A 17326-nucleotide genomic window follows, 5' to 3' on the forward strand; every position below is an offset into this window, starting at 1 on the left:
CAAAATTTTTAAGTCTCGACACCAAGTGGATTATATTGAGAAATATATGAATTAAAAACACTCTGAGAACATCTCTGGGGATTAAACTCCTTGAAACTCTGAGTCTGAGCACCTTTGTGCCTTTATTTTTCTGGGCCTGTAAAAAAGGAGTTTTTTAAATAGATCTTAATCTAGAATGGGCTACATCCTTAATGAAAGCTGTTGCGTCACCAAGTTTAAAGAATTTGATAGAAATGAAGTTTGTCTTTAACTACCTGTACTTTGCAGTGGAAGGGAATTTCAAGCAAAGGCTGCTATCTTTAAATAAAAATACAGACTGCAGACTCGCTGTGACATCATGGGCAGGTTGGCACAATGCTGCCCTGACCTGGGACTGCTCCCCGGCTTGCTACCTCGTTTCTCCACCCCAGCAGAAGGGAGCTCTAGGGCAGGGACCTACTTTTTTTATACAGTCCAGGTGCTATATCATGGTGTTCAGCATGGACTAAGCGTTCAATAAATACTTGCTGAATGAATGAACCAACCAATATTCTTGCTATTTACTCCTCTACTCTCATCAAGACGGCCATATTAACAGAAAAATAATGGGAAGAAAAAACTCTGTTAGTACTGAAAATTTTTCACAATACTGGCACTTGCTAAACATCCACGAATACCATCTTCTAGCTCAGAAACAGAAAAATTAAAGATTTCAAGGTATTCCTAGAGCTATGTATCAAGTATGGACTTTTCTTCAGAGAATTAGAATGTCAAGGCAAATATTTCCATAAAGGGCAGAACAGACAGATTAGAAATATCTTATGCATAGATGGGTGGGGGTTTATAAGTTTGCTTGAAAAGTTTTAATACATCACTCGAGGCAACCGCAGAAAGAATGGTGGCTTTATATTCATAATTTTTCAACATTATGACTTTGTTGTGATTTAAAAATGCTTTCTAATCCAGAGGGGGAAATTACCATTGAAGAGAAAGTGATAAATAATGGCAAAGTACAGAGCCTGTGTATTATGGCTGGTCGACAGCAGCTATGCAGCAAACTCTGTTTATTCGGGAGGAACAGAGATGTTTTTGCTCCCAGGGCCAAAATGTGGCCCAACTGTGGGGACCACCGTTTGTACTTTGTTGCAAGTGAACACCATGGAGCTCGTACACAGAACACAGTGTGATGGTGCCCCTAGAGTTCTGTTGTGCTTCTCTGGTGCAAGACTTCACACTCTTGGGTTCTGGCAATTCCCACCAACCTGCAAGCAGTTAAGGATATCAGGAATAAAGTTCCTGAGACTGTTAAGAAGTGCAACTCTGCAAAGGGTGGTCCCAATCTTGACCTTGATAAGTGTTTGTTCAGAGTAACAATGAAACAAAAACAGGAGCCTGCCTCCCTGTATTTGATGCTGCAACCTTCTTTAGGTGCTTGATTCAGACATATATTTCATGAAAATTAGGAAAGCTTTTTTCTCCCTGCTACCATTAATTTTCTATGTCTGCATCAGCTTTCTAGCTAAAAGCTTTATTAATCCCTAGAATTACAGAATGTTAAAACTGGAAGAGAAGTTACAAATAATCTGATGAAATCCACTTGACTTAAAAATGTAGATAAGATGCTAGAAGACTCATGCCATTTAATTCACATAGATGTCATTTACTACACAGTATAGTACATAGTATAGTATTAGTACCTATACTATGCTGAAATGTATTATGTATGTTTGACAGCAAACATTTTTGGTTAAAAAGTAATGCTACTAACAGCTTGTACCAATAAAGCACTAGATTTTTAGTAGCTTATCTAAATGATTTTAATTTTAACTTTTGTTGCTATTGTACATTCTTAAACATTTTCCATCATGTATCTTTCCTTTATTCTAAATACGTATTTGAAAAAAACGAGTCAGGGACAATTCAAATTCTTTGTAATGCCCCTGATGCATTACTTTGCTTAGCAGTGTTATAAGAAATGTTATTTGTTACAGGTTAAAAAAGCAAAGCTACAGTATGTCCAAATAAAAGAATCCTTAGTCATATACCTTCCATGTTCTTTTGAAGGATGTGTTTCTGCTGGGCTTTGATTTCAATCTTCAAGTGACTGTCTATAATATGTTTGATTATACTACAATAGCATTAAATATATGAGCATATTACCAATATTACCAACACATTACCAATATTAGTCAAGGATAAGGTCCATTTTTATCTTTCTCGTACCCCTAGAGCTTGACACATAATAGGCACTCAATAAATTCTAGATGAATGAATGAGCAAACAACAAAGCAGTAACGAGGAGAAACATTTATTTGGCGCTGGTCTTAAGAAAGAAATCTTGATGCCAGTGGTCTATATACACAAAGTCTAACTCCTCATGGAAAGCTTAGGATCATTGCATGTGAAACAGGCTTTGGTGGGATGCAGAAAAATAATGTAAAGGAGAGATTTATACAAAACCCATACTTACACATAGCTGCAATGGAAAAAAAAACTTAATTAGCCATCCTTCAGTACAAGGGACTTTCTTTTTTCTAAAACCACCGAAAGAGAGTGAGAATATTCGAGGGTTAAAATTAAAAGGCAAGAGGAAAGTTGTTTGTGTGCATGTCCTCAGAGGACAGGAAGAACCGGAGGCAGGTTGGTGTCAGAACAAAGGAGGGGAAACTGGGGGCTTTCCACATCAGCTAGCTCCAGCTGACTCAGAAATGCATGTTATAAAACAGCTATCGTGTAAACAATCACCATGTGTTGGGTAGTAAAGCTAGCTTTACATTCATTAATTAGTTAGTCCTCAAAATAACCCATTAGTTTCGTATTATTACCTGCCCTTTACAGATGAGGATACAGAGGCTCTGGGAAATAAAGCAACTGGCCCTGATCACCCAGACACAAGTCAGTCTGATGCCAGAACCTGGGAGGAGAGCTGGGTACGTACAGTCACAAGAATCTGACAACCGAGAATGTGGCAGTTTGGTTTAATTTGACTCACCGCCCAAAGGTTTCAAATAATCAGGACTGCTAATGGGAGGGGATGAGAGCAGAATGTTCCATGGCTTTGTCAAATCCCTTCCGTGTACTTTTGTTTATATGACATAGATAAAATGCCAAATCCACTTGACACAAAATGCAATGGTGCCCTGTACATATTTCCTCCTATATGTTAATGAAATGGAGGCGCAAAGCAGGTAGTATGCATGGATGTCCTTTTTACAAAGCCAGAAAGCAACATTAACACAAAGATAGGCAGAGCAGAATTTTCCTGATAGTCTCAATTTGCAAAAAGCCAGTCATATGCTTTTGACTGGCTTCAATGACAACCAAGGGAAACTGCTTCCTTGGATTTAACTACAAAGGGCCCGTTGTGACTCAGCAGGGGTCTTATGTAAGTGTGCACATGTGGCCAAAAGTTCACAAAGCCCAGGTGAAGATGGTAGGCGGGGTGATTAGGCACAATGACGCCTATATTTTTAAACTTCAGAAAATTCAGGAAAAAAATTAGGTATGCTGCCATGATCAGAAAGGACATACGGCTCAAGAGATGTGAGAAGGATTAAAACGTAAACTCTTCGTGATACAATCACCAATTATCTTGGTGTCAAAAAACCAAGGTCGACCATTTAAGCCAAAATATATGGCTGCCAAAGCAGCTCCCAAGTGAACCTGGCTTTCCAAAGGGAGGTGATGAAAGACAGATAGGTATATAACAGGGACTAGTCCTCCTCTGAACGGAAACAAGTGTAGGAAGGCAGACAGTCCCCGATGAGTGGAGCCTTACGGGAAATTAAGAGGTGGGAACTACCATCATCACAGCAGTCTGACAACCTTCCTTTCAGCACAAACTCCATCTGGCGGACAGTGTGACGGCAACAAGGAACTGAGAAAATCAAATGATGCAACTGCTACTGAGTACCTGTCTTCACCAACAATATTCTTACAAAGAGAGTGTTGAACAATTAAGGTGAAGAGGAATACAGAGCCCAAGAAAACTGATTAATCAGAAAGCGATCTTCTCTCTACAGTAAGTAATTCTAATGCTCTGAGCCTAGGGTAATTATACCCAGAGGCTCACAGAGAACCTGCTGATTATAGAAGCACTGTCCATGTTTGGAGACATCAGAGAGGATAGAAAGAGGTTCCAGAAAATTAAAAGAGACCGAATGTCAGTTCAAAAGGGACAAAGGATTCTAACGCTTCAGGAAGTAAATTGGACACTCACAACTGAAATCTCTGCAGAAAGAACAGTTAAACACGGGATATGTGACATTTAGGAAAGAAAGCAATGAATACCTCGAGCCAGTATAGGTTCATGAAAAACAACCCATACCCTACTAACTTCATTTTATGTTCAAAGTAGGGTTTCCAGCAAAGGAATGTTGCAAACAGAATGTGTTTTGATTTCAGATAAGATAGAGGCCAAGAGTTTCAAGATTTCCTTGTGGAGATGGAGCTGATACGTTGTTAGCTGAATAACTCCATAGAAAAAGTGAGGATTATATTCAAAGTCATTTTGCAGGAAGGTCTTCAATGCTAACAGAGCTCTGTCCTTGGTTCTGTACAATTTATTTTGGTGCAATGATTTAGATGAGGACATGTAAGTTACGCTTATTTAATATAAGCTCAGAAGCATAGATGAAATATGAGATCACATCGTTAAGATTCAAAAATATCCTAACTAGTTGGTAAACAGTTGAAAACTCTCAGAGTAATTTATTGTTAAATTTGGCCCTGCATTTATATCAATTAAAAAAACCAAAAAAACAACAAATGTTCAAATACAGAACAGATAAGAACTACCTATGTGCAGCTGATGTAAAAAGCACCAACTGGTTCTAGTTGCTTATAAACTCAATGTCAGCCAACAGTGTATAATCCAAAGAGCAAATGCTCACTTGGGCCACAAAACTGCACAGCAGTGATCAGACCAAATTCTGGAGAATTTTGTTTGTTTCTAGGCCACCCATTTACATTTGGACCATGACATATTGTAAGTGTATCAAAAGATGGAAAGGACCAAGAAAGTTCTAGAAACTATGGCACCTGGGGAATGCCTAAAGATGTTTATTCTGGTTGAAGAATTAGAGGAATTCAAAATCATTTTGAACATGAAGGGCAATTTTTTTTTTTCCAGGAAGAAATGCAATATACTCTATCGCCTTTCAGAGATCATGGCCTGGAGACATGATTGGAATCTACATGGAGACAGTTGGGATCAACAAAAGGGAGCACATTCTAAAGATTACGGCTGCCACACATGGAATGTGACACCTCTGTGTGAGTGACCTCCTTGTCACTGGATGACCCCAGCAAGGGTGGTACTGAGAGCTCCCTGGGTGCTTGGAAACACGTGCTCCAGAGCTCCCAGGGCTGCACCCACGATGCAGCTGGACATCAAGGAGTATCTGAATATAATGAAATGAAGGCAAAAATTGGAATAAAGGAGCAGCTCTTTTTCCCCAAATGACTGTGTATTTATGTAAAATACACTTTCCCCCCCTTCTTTCAGGTTGCTAAGGGAATGTCATGAACAGGAATGAAAAAGATATTCAATCACATAATATGCTTTGATAATATCATATTACACCCTGAAAAAACACAGTCTTCTGTGTACTCACTGGTTTTGCACTGACAAGTTCGACAACCATTGTGATCGAGCCTGAAACCATAAATGCAGTCCTTCTCTGTCAGGGTGCAGTTTGATAACTCTCCACAAGCAGGTGGATCAATTGTAATGTAGGTTGGTTCTAATAATAAAGAGAGAAAAAAAAAATCAATGAAACATATGATTACCTCTTAGATACTATTCAATCTCTGAAATCCCACACTATGGTAAGTTACAGAAAAAAACCGAATCAATAATTTTCATCAAATCCTAAACTGTTATACTTTCATAATGTCATAAACCCCTGAAAAAGAAATATTTTTATTTAGATTTTTGAAAACCCGGATGCTCTATTTCTTTACATTTGAACAATTTTGCATTTTTGGGGTACCCTCACCACTACAGAAAGCAGACAAGAAAGGTTAAAAAGAATTTAAATTGTTAACTGTTCTTCTATTTCCTCCTGATGTTTCCCGAGTTTATTTTTTAAAATCATCAAGACACAGCTTCCAACTGTCAATGATCTCACTCTCCATTTTGCAATACTTCTGAAATCTATTAGCATTTTTTTCAAGTTAATAAATCAGAGATACTTCTGAGACTGCTTTAAAACATCTGAATTTCCTTGATCTTTTATGTGACACTCTCTCCCCTATCACAGATGACATTACAGATCACATCATTCTATAGGAGCTTATACTCAGGGCTCAAGGGAGTGGGAAAGTGAGACACAAGCATTTGGAAGGAAGAGAGCACAGGCCGCCTGGGATGAGATGCACAGAGGAAACCATGGCCAAAGGTGATCTTGACTTTCCCTGCCACGTCAATAATGAAGAACTGTTCTGGGTAATAACAGTAACCACACATGTAAAGTATATTATACGTCTACATAACATCTGAAGTGCTCTTTGTAAATACCTTCAAGTTTTGGATCACAGTCCAATGACATGGGTGCTGTCATTATCTCTATTTTGCCGATGAGGAAATCCAGTATACTGACTTGCCCAAGTTCAAAGGGTTAGTAAGTGGTGGACCCCAGACTCAAACCCAGGTATTCTGGCTCTAGGGTCACACTCTCAGCTTCTGTTCAATACAAAGCACATGGTAATGGTACCTGTTTTGCAATGATTGATAAGGGACAGTTTATACAATGTCAGACTGTGGGGAGAGTGTTGTCAAAGGGAACAGGGACACTGACTTACATAGCCTCTTTTCAACCCAAAGATATTATGAACTTCCTCAGAATAAGCTGGTTCTCACAATATCTTTGCGAAGCACTACATACAGAATGTCTCTACCTACGTTTTTACAAATGGAAAATATGAGTTGCAGAGAGGGTAAGTGGCTAATATAAGCTTACATAGCAACCCAGTAGCAGGCTGGGAATAGAACAGAACAGAGGTGCCTGACCTCCTGTCCAACACTCTATCCATTAGTCCACACTGTCTTCTCAAGTTTCATCTCCCGTTACCATGGAAGAGAGACCAAAAATAAGTGTTTTAGCTGCCACTGCTAAGATCAAGAGTTCTACATTTTTATCCACCTGATAAAAGAGGCCAGTGATTCAACTGTTCACAGGTAGTGAGCAACTAGGACTTATTAAAGAGATGCTTTGATCAGCATTCTCCCAGTAAAAATACCGATGAAGAGGGTGTAGCACATTCTCTATTTTTATTACAACACAGTTGGAAGAACAGCTCCCTGACATTTTTACCCAAGATTTCCACTGCTGTAAAATTTCTGATTGCCTTCAATGACTAAAGTATCCTTTCTGACAAGTAACTGTAAACATCAAAAAGTGGTTTAATTTTAGGCAAGGTTTAAGACTTAGTGAATTAAGTACAGTAGTACTGCTTTCCTCCATTCTCTTAAAATTTACTGTAAACATCTTTCATCTTTCAAACCCACAGTCTTTCCTTTATCATTGCTCTTGTTACCCACCAAAGATGATAATTCTCTTTCAGCCTTTAGCCATAAGACTGCCAAGGTTTTGTCAAAATTATTCTAACCACAAATATAAGATAGAGCAGGGGACTTGGATTGTGTTTGAGTAAACCACACCACCGATTATCCCATCGAAGGAGGAGTTAGGTCTACATTCCAGAGAGTTAAAAGCAAGGATCAGGGATGGATTCTACAGTCTTTTTCCAGTGCTTTAGTGAATGGCTTATGGGTAAAGAAATGTCTTGGGCACATCTCCACAGACCCAAACCTTGTATTCTTTACTGACATTTAAGTTTATGAGAAACCTTTGCCTTCAGAAACTATATGATGGAAAAATACATATCTGGGCAGGTGACACTGGCATTGAAAATGCAGAGTAATCCCAGGGCAGTAGGGAATTTTACTCTCAGTGTATTTTAGGGATTTGTTAAGAGAATCAATGGTGATGTACATGTTATTTTTGGTATATATTATCACTAATGGATGGGATTAGGATTATGATCTGTGGCTAGAAAGTAAAAGAAAAAAAATAATTGGGTTGTTTGAGGACCAGAACCACACCACTGACTCAGACAGTCCTACACTTTATCCAAACGGCTGCATCCGCTAGGTAGCCAGTCCCAGGGGGACATCAAGCACACATTTCTCCAGCAGAGGAAATACGTTCAACATGATTCCCTATAACATTCAGGATAACAGCATTAGTTCAGCTTAACAAACGCAAAAAAAAAAAAAAAAAAAAAAAAAAAGCAAAGAAGGACTATTTAAGTAGGTGCTGGTTCTACAACACTGCACTGTAAATATTTTAGGTAAAACAAGTCCCCCTGGATGTCTTCCAGGCCTCAGACAACGTGGTAGAATGCAAAGTAGCAAAACATTATTTTGTGCCTCCAAAATTAATATTTCCCATTCATCAATGACGTACATTAGAAGGAAGACACTGGGAAGTATATAACTTTCAAATTCTGACTCCTTCAATATTTAATATTAAAACACAAAAAACTCAACAAAACCATGTACAACAAAGCCAGTTTACTCTAAAACTATTCAACTGCCCCTCAGCAGATTGGGGTGAACACAACTGACTCTTTGTAATACAGTAAATGTAGATGGAAGTCTAAAGTATTTTTAAAAAACATCTTGACACCAGTCATCTCATTTTATTACGTTAAGTACTGTTTTCCTTTTCAAATACAAAGTGGGACACATTTTAAAAGGCTTTTGAGCGGGGTGGCGCATGTTTTGGGGGTACTTACTGCTGCTGTCCTCTGTCACCGGAGTAACTGCTGACTTGTAATAGACACATATGCAGGCAACCAGCTGTCTCCTAACATTTCATTAAAAGTCATACACTATGTTTTATTCCCTTTCATCACTCTCTCAACATTGTAGTGCTCAGTTTCCTACCATGTGAGGCAACCTCTATCTTAGAATTCTGTTTAGAACAATATTACGACAGAAATATGCAACTATAAATTGTCTAGCAAAAACCCTGACATTATCATAAATGGATCTGAGTGTCCGTTTTCAGTCCAGTATATTAATATGTAATCTCAGAACTGGTCCTATTACTTACATCAGGGCAATCTTTTGAAAATGAAGTGTTCTGAAGCTATGGAAATTCAATTTCTTATTCCACATAATGAACTCCAAAGTGAGACACACTTGATACCATCCTGAATTAGAGTATTTCAAATCAACACTGCATTTACGGTCCTTAGAGAATAACCAAGAGCTGGTTAGACCTTTTGCACAGTTTCTATCCAAGGAAGTTCTTGGTGGGGGAACAGTAAGTTTAAAGAATCTAGAATCATGGTATCAGGGTATGATTGTTTCTAATCCAAATAAGTAAAGGAGCTTGAGGAAGTGTTAGTGAAATCCATGCAACATGCACTGTGTTCTTTAGAGCATCCTGAAATCTATGTCTTGGGAATTGTTACCATCCCACTCTTTCTTTATTCTGTGCAGTAGTGCTCTGAATATGGAAAATATTCTGATGGGTCTTGGCCTGAAGACCAGATGATTCTCATTTAAATTCTACCTTTCTGTGCTCTTAGATTACATAGGGGCACAATACTGACACGATATGCCAGAGAGCATGTGCCTTTCTAAAAGGATGATGGTGATGCCGTGTCCTTGGAGAGTTTGGTGACTATCAGTTGAGCAGAGGTCCTGCTAAGACTTTTGGAGACACCAATGCATCTGCTTGAAGCAAAGAAAACGCTCTCCGTTTAAACTGGCTGGGCAGAGATGCCAGTGGGCCTCTTTCAGAGGACAGAAATGGTCTTGAATCTCCTTATTTAGAAGCACGAGAAAATGTTTGCACAAAGATGGATTTGGCGAGGGGAAATTCAATGAAGACTGCTTACAGGATCACCCTGAAATTCCATCTCATTTTGTATTGAATGAGCTGAGGAATTAAAGAAATACCTTAATGTCCTCCAAAGGAAGAAGGCTCGAAACAGCAGGAATTCATTGTCTTTGGCTACAACTATTTCTAAAGGGAACCCTGGAACCGCTTCTTTGTGGAGAAGAATTCTAGAAATATTTTCTGAGCCTAGAAGCAATAAAGAACAAAAATGGGTGTTTGTTATGTCTATGTCCATTTGCTGTTTCCTACCCTGCTTCTGAGTGGGAATTTCTACTTTCCTCAACCTGTCCTTCTCCTGAATGATTTTTAAAGACTTTCCAAGTACCTTATACTGTCCAGAAGAGCTATTTTTACAAGAACCCCTGGGACTGTGTCAGGAGTGCAGATGTTCAGCCACCAATTCTTATCTTAAATCTTAGAAAACAAAATTCTGGAAAAAAAAAAACTATTATAACATGCAGTAACATAAGCAAACACATATTGGTTCTTTATCTTACATTTAAGTAAAATTTAGGGATGGATATTTCTTTCACATTCTAGGAAGCCCAACAAACCCCTTATCGGTAAAAACATTTCCAGGAAAACATTCATATTTTGCAAGATTTAGAGAGCCTCAGACACTCAGTTTCTGAAGAATACTGCCAATATTGTACACGGCTGTTCAACTATTTCCTAGGAGCAATTTTATCTGCTCAGTGGCAGTGTGAAGGCACTGTGACCACAATTCATTTGGTCAAGAGTATAACGTTGAAATAAAAATCATTATTTTAACTCCAAGGCCACAGCACTCATCCATAAAGGAACATCCATTTCGTGATTCAGGAGCTATAAATGTGTTAAGCAAATATAGGCTCTATATTTTCTTGCTTTTTGTTATTTTATTTTATGGAAAGTTTTCCAAAACGAGCAAAGGGAGGTAAGAAGTTGAAACTCCAATCCAATCTTTTAAGGTGTTGCTTTAATGTCTTAATATCAGTCCTATCATCATCTCACTAGATATTTCAACATGTCCGGGACAACAACAGAAAAGAGAATGCATTTTGACTATGAGTTACTTAAAAATGTGTCATAATAATGTTAATTTGCTTCTGAAACAATGTATATAATCATTGGTTCTTATTTTTCAGATAGCTATAGCTTAAATGAAAATGTTAACAGGTGCTTTGTGGTGTCTATACTGTATTACTCCACTGAGCCCCTGGTTCTGAGTTAATACATACAAGGTTCTTCTCATTACCCTGATTACTACGAGCTGTTTATCTTGCAAATAATACTAATTATCTCCATTGAGAAATATGTGAAGCACACTTTCTGATTAGCAGCCCTAAGAAGGCTGACAGCCAAGTAGTAGCTCGAGTATGAGTGGGTGACTCTGGAAAAGTACACTCGTGTAAGGCATACAGAGCCACTGTGGTAGGACTGTCTGCAGCACTGACTCCGTTGGGAGGGTAATAATTAGCCCTGGTTCCAGGCCACAACTGTCTCGAGGAGTGCTGTGCCTCCCGGTGCCGTGCTCTGGGTGAGTGGCAGGTCTGGCGTGTCTGGCTGTGAGTAGCAGCTGTCTACCAGCACCCTAGATGCCTACGAACCCCTACAAGTGCATGCAGGCATACACAGACACATACACACCAAGAAAAGTTTTCCTGGAAAAATCTCACTATAGGCAAATTTTTAGAAAAAGTAGGTTTTTTTGTTGTTGTTGTTGTTTACAGCAGATATGTTCTTATATTTCTTTTATAAGTTAAAAAAAATTCATATAGAAATAATAAGAAAAATGAAGCTAATTCCTATCTGACTTTTTACTTCTCCTTTTCGGATTTATTAATGGTTTGCATACTTCATGTAGCTCTTCTGTGTAAATTCACAAGCCTGCTTATTTGATTGAAAGAGACAAAGAAGAACAATTATGTTGTCTTCTCAGACCTAATTCAGACACTCTCCTTCTTAAGATTTTTTGTGGGGTGGGGGGGGGGTGATGGTGGGTGGACTTGGTTAAGCCATGTGAGTATCTTACAAGTGGGAAAATTCCAAAGCTTCACTTGGTTTATATGGCTAAGTATATCAGGCCTCCTTACAGCCCACCAATTACTGGTAGCCTGTCCAGGGCCATAAAACTGGAGATAAAGTTGGCCAAGACAGAACCAAAGGAGATAGCTTATCTGTTTTACTATGTCTTCATGTGTCATTCTGTTACCGCAGTTGCTTTTCAAATGTGACCATAACTAGTAAGAAAACCATTCAAATAAATCAGCAAATTGTTAACGTAACTGCAGCCTAGGAAGAATAGTAAAGATGAAATGTTCCCAAATGAAGCTAGAGGGAAAACTCTATTAATGTAGACAATAAGAAAAAAAAAATTGAGGATACAAAAATTCCCTAATCTGGAAGTGGGAATTTCCATGGGGTATGAATGTGTATTTAAGAACGTCTCATTAAGTCATGGAAAAAAATCTCCTACACTTGGAGTTTTCAAATTCTTTCAGCTACTACACATTTAGTTATCCCTTTTCCCTTGTATATATTTCTCATAACAACACCTACATCCTTGTAGTTTCTAAAGTACTTATCTCAAAGCAGTTTCTTTATTTTAAAATGAATGGTGTGAAAATGTTCCCAAGACTTGTATTATTTTATGGGCAGATAGAGAAGCAATATATTTACTTTAGGCCTATTTATTAACTTTGTATGCTTTTCCCAAGGAATCTTGGCTGTCGGTCATATTTTCCTTCCTTTACCAATCTCATATTTAATAGAAAAAGACAGTACAAAGATTAGGTGATTATTAAGACCACAAAAATAAAAATTAAAAAAAAGTTTTAACAGAGAATGAGATATCTTTTTCCAGGAATTCAGCTTGAGAGAGCTCACAAAATGATTGGATTCCAAGAATAATCTGGACCTTTTATACTTGTCTCATATTTTATTTTATCCTTGTATTAGTTTTATTGTTCACTTTCATGAAGACTTATCTTGGTAACCTTTAACTGGAAAAAATGTGCCATATTTATAAGTACACGTGTATATGTGTGTCTGCACACTTTAATAGCTATATTCAGCTGGGAGAAGGGTGTCAGATGGTCATAATTCTGATATTTCAACCTTCCCCTCTGGGAAATGGCTGAGGACCATCGGGAAAGGATCTTCACACGAAGGGCAATGGTTTATTCACTGTTTACGACTTCAGCACCTAGCACAGTGCTTGGCCCACTGCAGCGCTTCATGAACAAAGAGGACAAAAAGACATCTGAGAACTGAAAGTCAGGACACACTTCTTGAGAAAGAAGTGTTAGGAACATTGTTCCTAACAGGCCAAAGCTCTAATTTCCTAATTTTTGGAGGACTGGAAAGTACGTTCCTTAGGGTCCCCGTCATGGCAAAAGTCCCTTGCACATAGTAGATACTCAATAAATGAGCTCCACTGAAGTAGCAAGCTAGATCAGAAGGCTGCTGTGAACCTGACACACTAGTAAGAGTGAAAACTAAAGTCCCCAAACCCAAACAGTCTGAAAGGTGATACTCAGTACCCTATGAAATGGTTAAACTGTGATCTGCACCTCTGGCCTAACAAGGCACAAAAGTACACAGAGCACTGCGGAAGGCCTCCCTTCAAAATTCTTAATGTAAAGTCTGACACCCCAAATTTCAATTATCTGGGGAATTCACTTCTGTGACGACCTCATTCCTTGATGGCGCCACATGAATAAAGTGTTATTAAAATAGTCCTGAAAATAACCGGGCACGCACTCAACGCAGCAGCTTATCTTGTACTGGATGAAGGATGGATGCTCGTGCCGAAGGCTCAGCAAACCTGCCTCCTGATTAAGCAACGACCAGCAGGAATCAAAGGGAGACAAGGGAAGAGTGCAGATCAGAATGCACGAGCATTGATGATGGTGTCTCAGTGCCGGGCACACTCAGTGGAGACTTGAGTACCACTGCTCAGGGCCTGCAGCCTGGCTGGGTGTGAATGAGGCTGGGCTCAAGGCAAGTGTGAGGAAAGAGACATCTGGGGAGACAGCTCAGTGCTCTCGGGTGGAGCTTTTTCCCTAGGTGGGAGAGGCAGGACTAGACAAGGGGAAGCAGGCTTTCCAAGAGGTCAAACAGCAAGGTCAAAATTCCAGGCAGAGGATCAAGAAAAGAACCTGGATCAAAGGCTAGATCACAAAAGGTCAAAATAACAGTAACTGGGTCTCAGCAATGAGAACGGAGCCAGGAGCAAGGAAGGCTTTCAATCTGAGCTGCGATGATCAAGTACTTTCATAATCACTGATTTATTTTCCTCACCCCTTCCCTCTGTACGATAAGGGTCTAGAGAGAAGCAATGCCAAGGACGTGGACTTGGGGTTAGAAAACTCAGCTTGAGTCCCTGTTCTTCATTATCTTACATGTGATGCTGAACCTTTCTGGGCTTCTACAAAGTGGAATTCCCACTATTCCTGCATCATAAGATCATTGTAAGATTCAATAAGATCACAAAAAGGCGACTATTCCATAAACTCTAAGGGTTACAAGAATATTGCTTGTTGCTATAATTACTGTTGAAATGATTATCTTGCCTGCTCATAGCTAGAACTGGTCTCAGATGATGGTTCAGTAAATGAACTATGAGCCCTTCTGCAGGCCTCAAATGTTCAGCTGATAAATGGTCTGACAACTGGCTTGGCATTCTGAACCCTGTCCATTGTAACTTAAGCATCACTTCTATCTCCACTGATAACATGAAAAGCATCTGGGATGTGGGTGGGTCCATGACATCCTCTCATATGGTCTGGTAAGCTTTGGAGCGTGTTAGTGACCGGCCACTGGCACCTTTCACATTTGCTGAGTTGCAGTCTGAGTATCATTGTTTCGACTTTTGACTGGGTCCATGGTGTCTCGAAGAGAAATCTCTTCGTAATCAGCTTATCCAGTGTGAGTTGAAACAATGCTTCTGTGTGCCTGGCTGCTTCCTCTCTCATGATGGGGGGCCTTGCTGGATCTTCGGGGATGAGGGCAAACTCATCACAGTACAATTTATACTGTTTTGGTAGCTTTGCCAGTAGTTCTGCCATTCTCAAGTTGAAAGAGGATATGAGAGACCCACCATCTCTAAAAGATGTCTTTGATCAGCAAATCTTAGTTTCAGTAAGTCAGTGATATGAAACTTATGTCCATAATAAGAGATAGTTCAACCACTACTTTCTTAACAATAACATGGGTCGTGTTGCAAATAACGATGTTCTCAGTGTCTCTGTCACAGCACTGTGGAACACCCCTATTGACTTCATGTGGCCTAAAATCTCCATGGAGTCTTTTTAAAACTTGGTTCCCAGAAAGCATGAGATGGTCAGTCTTGAAAAGATCTAAGCTTGCTGCTCTCTCTCAATATGCAAGGCCTGAGGCCAGCCCAAACTGACAGTTTATTATCTCTGAACATTTTTTTAGCTTCACTAACAAAACAGAGATTTCCTGAATTGCCTTAAAATGTGAACTGATTTGCAGAACAACAGCTTTCCAATTAAGGTGAGAAAGAACACCATTTCTTGTCTTCTTATGGTTGCCCAAACTACGGGTGGCAGGACCACAGTGCAAGGCACAGGCATAGGCAAATGGTAGGTACTGAATACATAAAAGAGCATTAAATATACTTTGCTGGATTCCAAAGCAGACCCAAGGCAGTCTCAAATTATATATGTATATGTTTTTAACGTGAGGAAATGAGGACCAAGGTAACTTCTAAGTAGAAAAAATATGCTGCAGCCAGGGATGGGTTGGCACACGGAGTGCATGCTGTGAGGTCCTGCCTGGTCGGGGAGGCGTCTTACAGACTTGACTCTTCAGTTTGCTCTAACAGCCAAGGCGAAAAATCAAACCCAGAGCACTACAGGACTCTCAGGGTCCCCAATGACCAAGCACTTGTTGGCTTAGCATGGTGCTGGGGGTTCTCAGTCTTGGTCCACAATGCTGCAAAATTAGAGCTGGAGCCTTGAATTGAATCTTATTTTCGACTGGCAGCGACTACTCAATTCTATGGCCTCCAATGGTCTGGATCCCTGAATTGGGCTCTGTTTCAAATAAATGTGATAAATCCAGCTAATCTCTTAGATGTGAAAGTAAAATTCACTCGATGTATAAACAGGTATTCTGTAATATGTGGAAAGTGAAAATTTGGTCAAACTGCTAATAATTCAACTCAACTGAAAAATGTGTAAAATGCAATGCATCACCATCCTCTCATATTTCTAACAAATTTCAAAAAAGTACTAACTGTTCATTATTGCTTGTTCCATATCAAATTTGGATCAAACGGATGGTACAACACCTGGACCAAGACCTGGCGCTGCCAAGCCCCCGGTAACAGATTTCCCAACCTGCATGATGACGGACAGTGAGCATTTCAGGAGTCTCAAGTGGAGAGGATGACAGGTGGGTACGACCCAGCTCCCTGACACCTCAGCAGCCACCTGTGACGGGCGAGCCATCAATGGGCAAGGGGTGTTCTTTAGTGGACATCTTCACTCCTTCGGTCTGCCCTGTTTCTTACAATATTGCAGCAGATACTTTATCTTCAACTGAAGAGGAAAATTAGAAACTTGCACTCAGCTAAAAACAACTCCATGCTCATTCTGCTTTTGTAAAATATGCTTGCTGCACCGCAAAGGAAAAACAAAAACAGGATGACTTAGCAATCAAATGTAACCATAGGATGTTTTGCTAAACATGAAATGTTCTGCACCTGCTCTTGTAAGTTTCTGTTTGGAAACTTTCGCTCTGTAAACCAAGTAACCAATCTACCCATGCTAACTGTAAACATGTGCACAGACCCCTATAAAAGTAAAGCTCACCCTGAGCTCGGGGCCCAGAACTTTAGAGCGTTAGCTCGTCTGGGGCCGCCAGCTTAACAAACCTGAGTTCTCCAACCCTCCGAGTGTGGTGCTTGGTTTCTTGACGGACTGATTTCTGCAACACAACAACCGGCCAGACACAGCACAGAAAAGACTTCAATAGGGCCTTTAACAACAGTTCACTGGGTTGTTCACTATCTCCAATACTCACTCTCACGTATTAAGCAATATGAAATCACTTTGCTCATTTAAGGTTAAGACTACAGAATGAGAGTTTAAAATGGTACAATCAGAAGTGGGGTTAGAGAACTAAAATGTGAGTAATAAGTTATATTGGAATAACCGCCTCTTTTAAAGTTATTTCTAGAGGGAAATTATTTTAGTCTAATGTATTTGAAAATAAGTTTGAATGGAACACCTGCAATTGCACAAAAAGTTGTACTATAATAGACGACCATTTAAGTATATGTCTCTAGCCCCAAGAAGTCATAGAAATACTATGTGGTAAGTGAATTGATTTTTTTTTTCCCTAATAAACACATCAGGAATTGTACTTACAAAGAAGTGTTATTGCTAAAAGCACTCACTTTCGTGGGCTATATGCTT

At 39.4% G+C, this 17326-nt stretch overlaps 1 protein-coding gene across 4 annotated transcripts in view; it reads right to left on the reverse strand.

The window, feature by feature from the left end:
- CRIM1 (cysteine rich transmembrane BMP regulator 1) overlaps window positions 1-17326 on the reverse strand; it is a 198984-nt gene that overhangs the window by 46669 nt on the left and 134989 nt on the right. For all 4 annotated transcript variants that reach the window (XM_057740812.1, XM_057740813.1, XM_057740811.1 and 1 more), the window contains one exon: window positions 5595-5723. In XM_057740812.1, coding sequence (XP_057596795.1) covers window positions 5595-5723 — 129 coding nt within the window. The remainder of the gene's footprint in view (window positions 1-5594; window positions 5724-17326) is intronic.

The sequence above is a fragment of the Hippopotamus amphibius genome, chromosome 7 (assembly GCF_030028045.1).
Source record: "Hippopotamus amphibius kiboko isolate mHipAmp2 chromosome 7, mHipAmp2.hap2, whole genome shotgun sequence".
NCBI lineage: Eukaryota > Metazoa > Chordata > Mammalia > Artiodactyla > Hippopotamidae > Hippopotamus > Hippopotamus amphibius.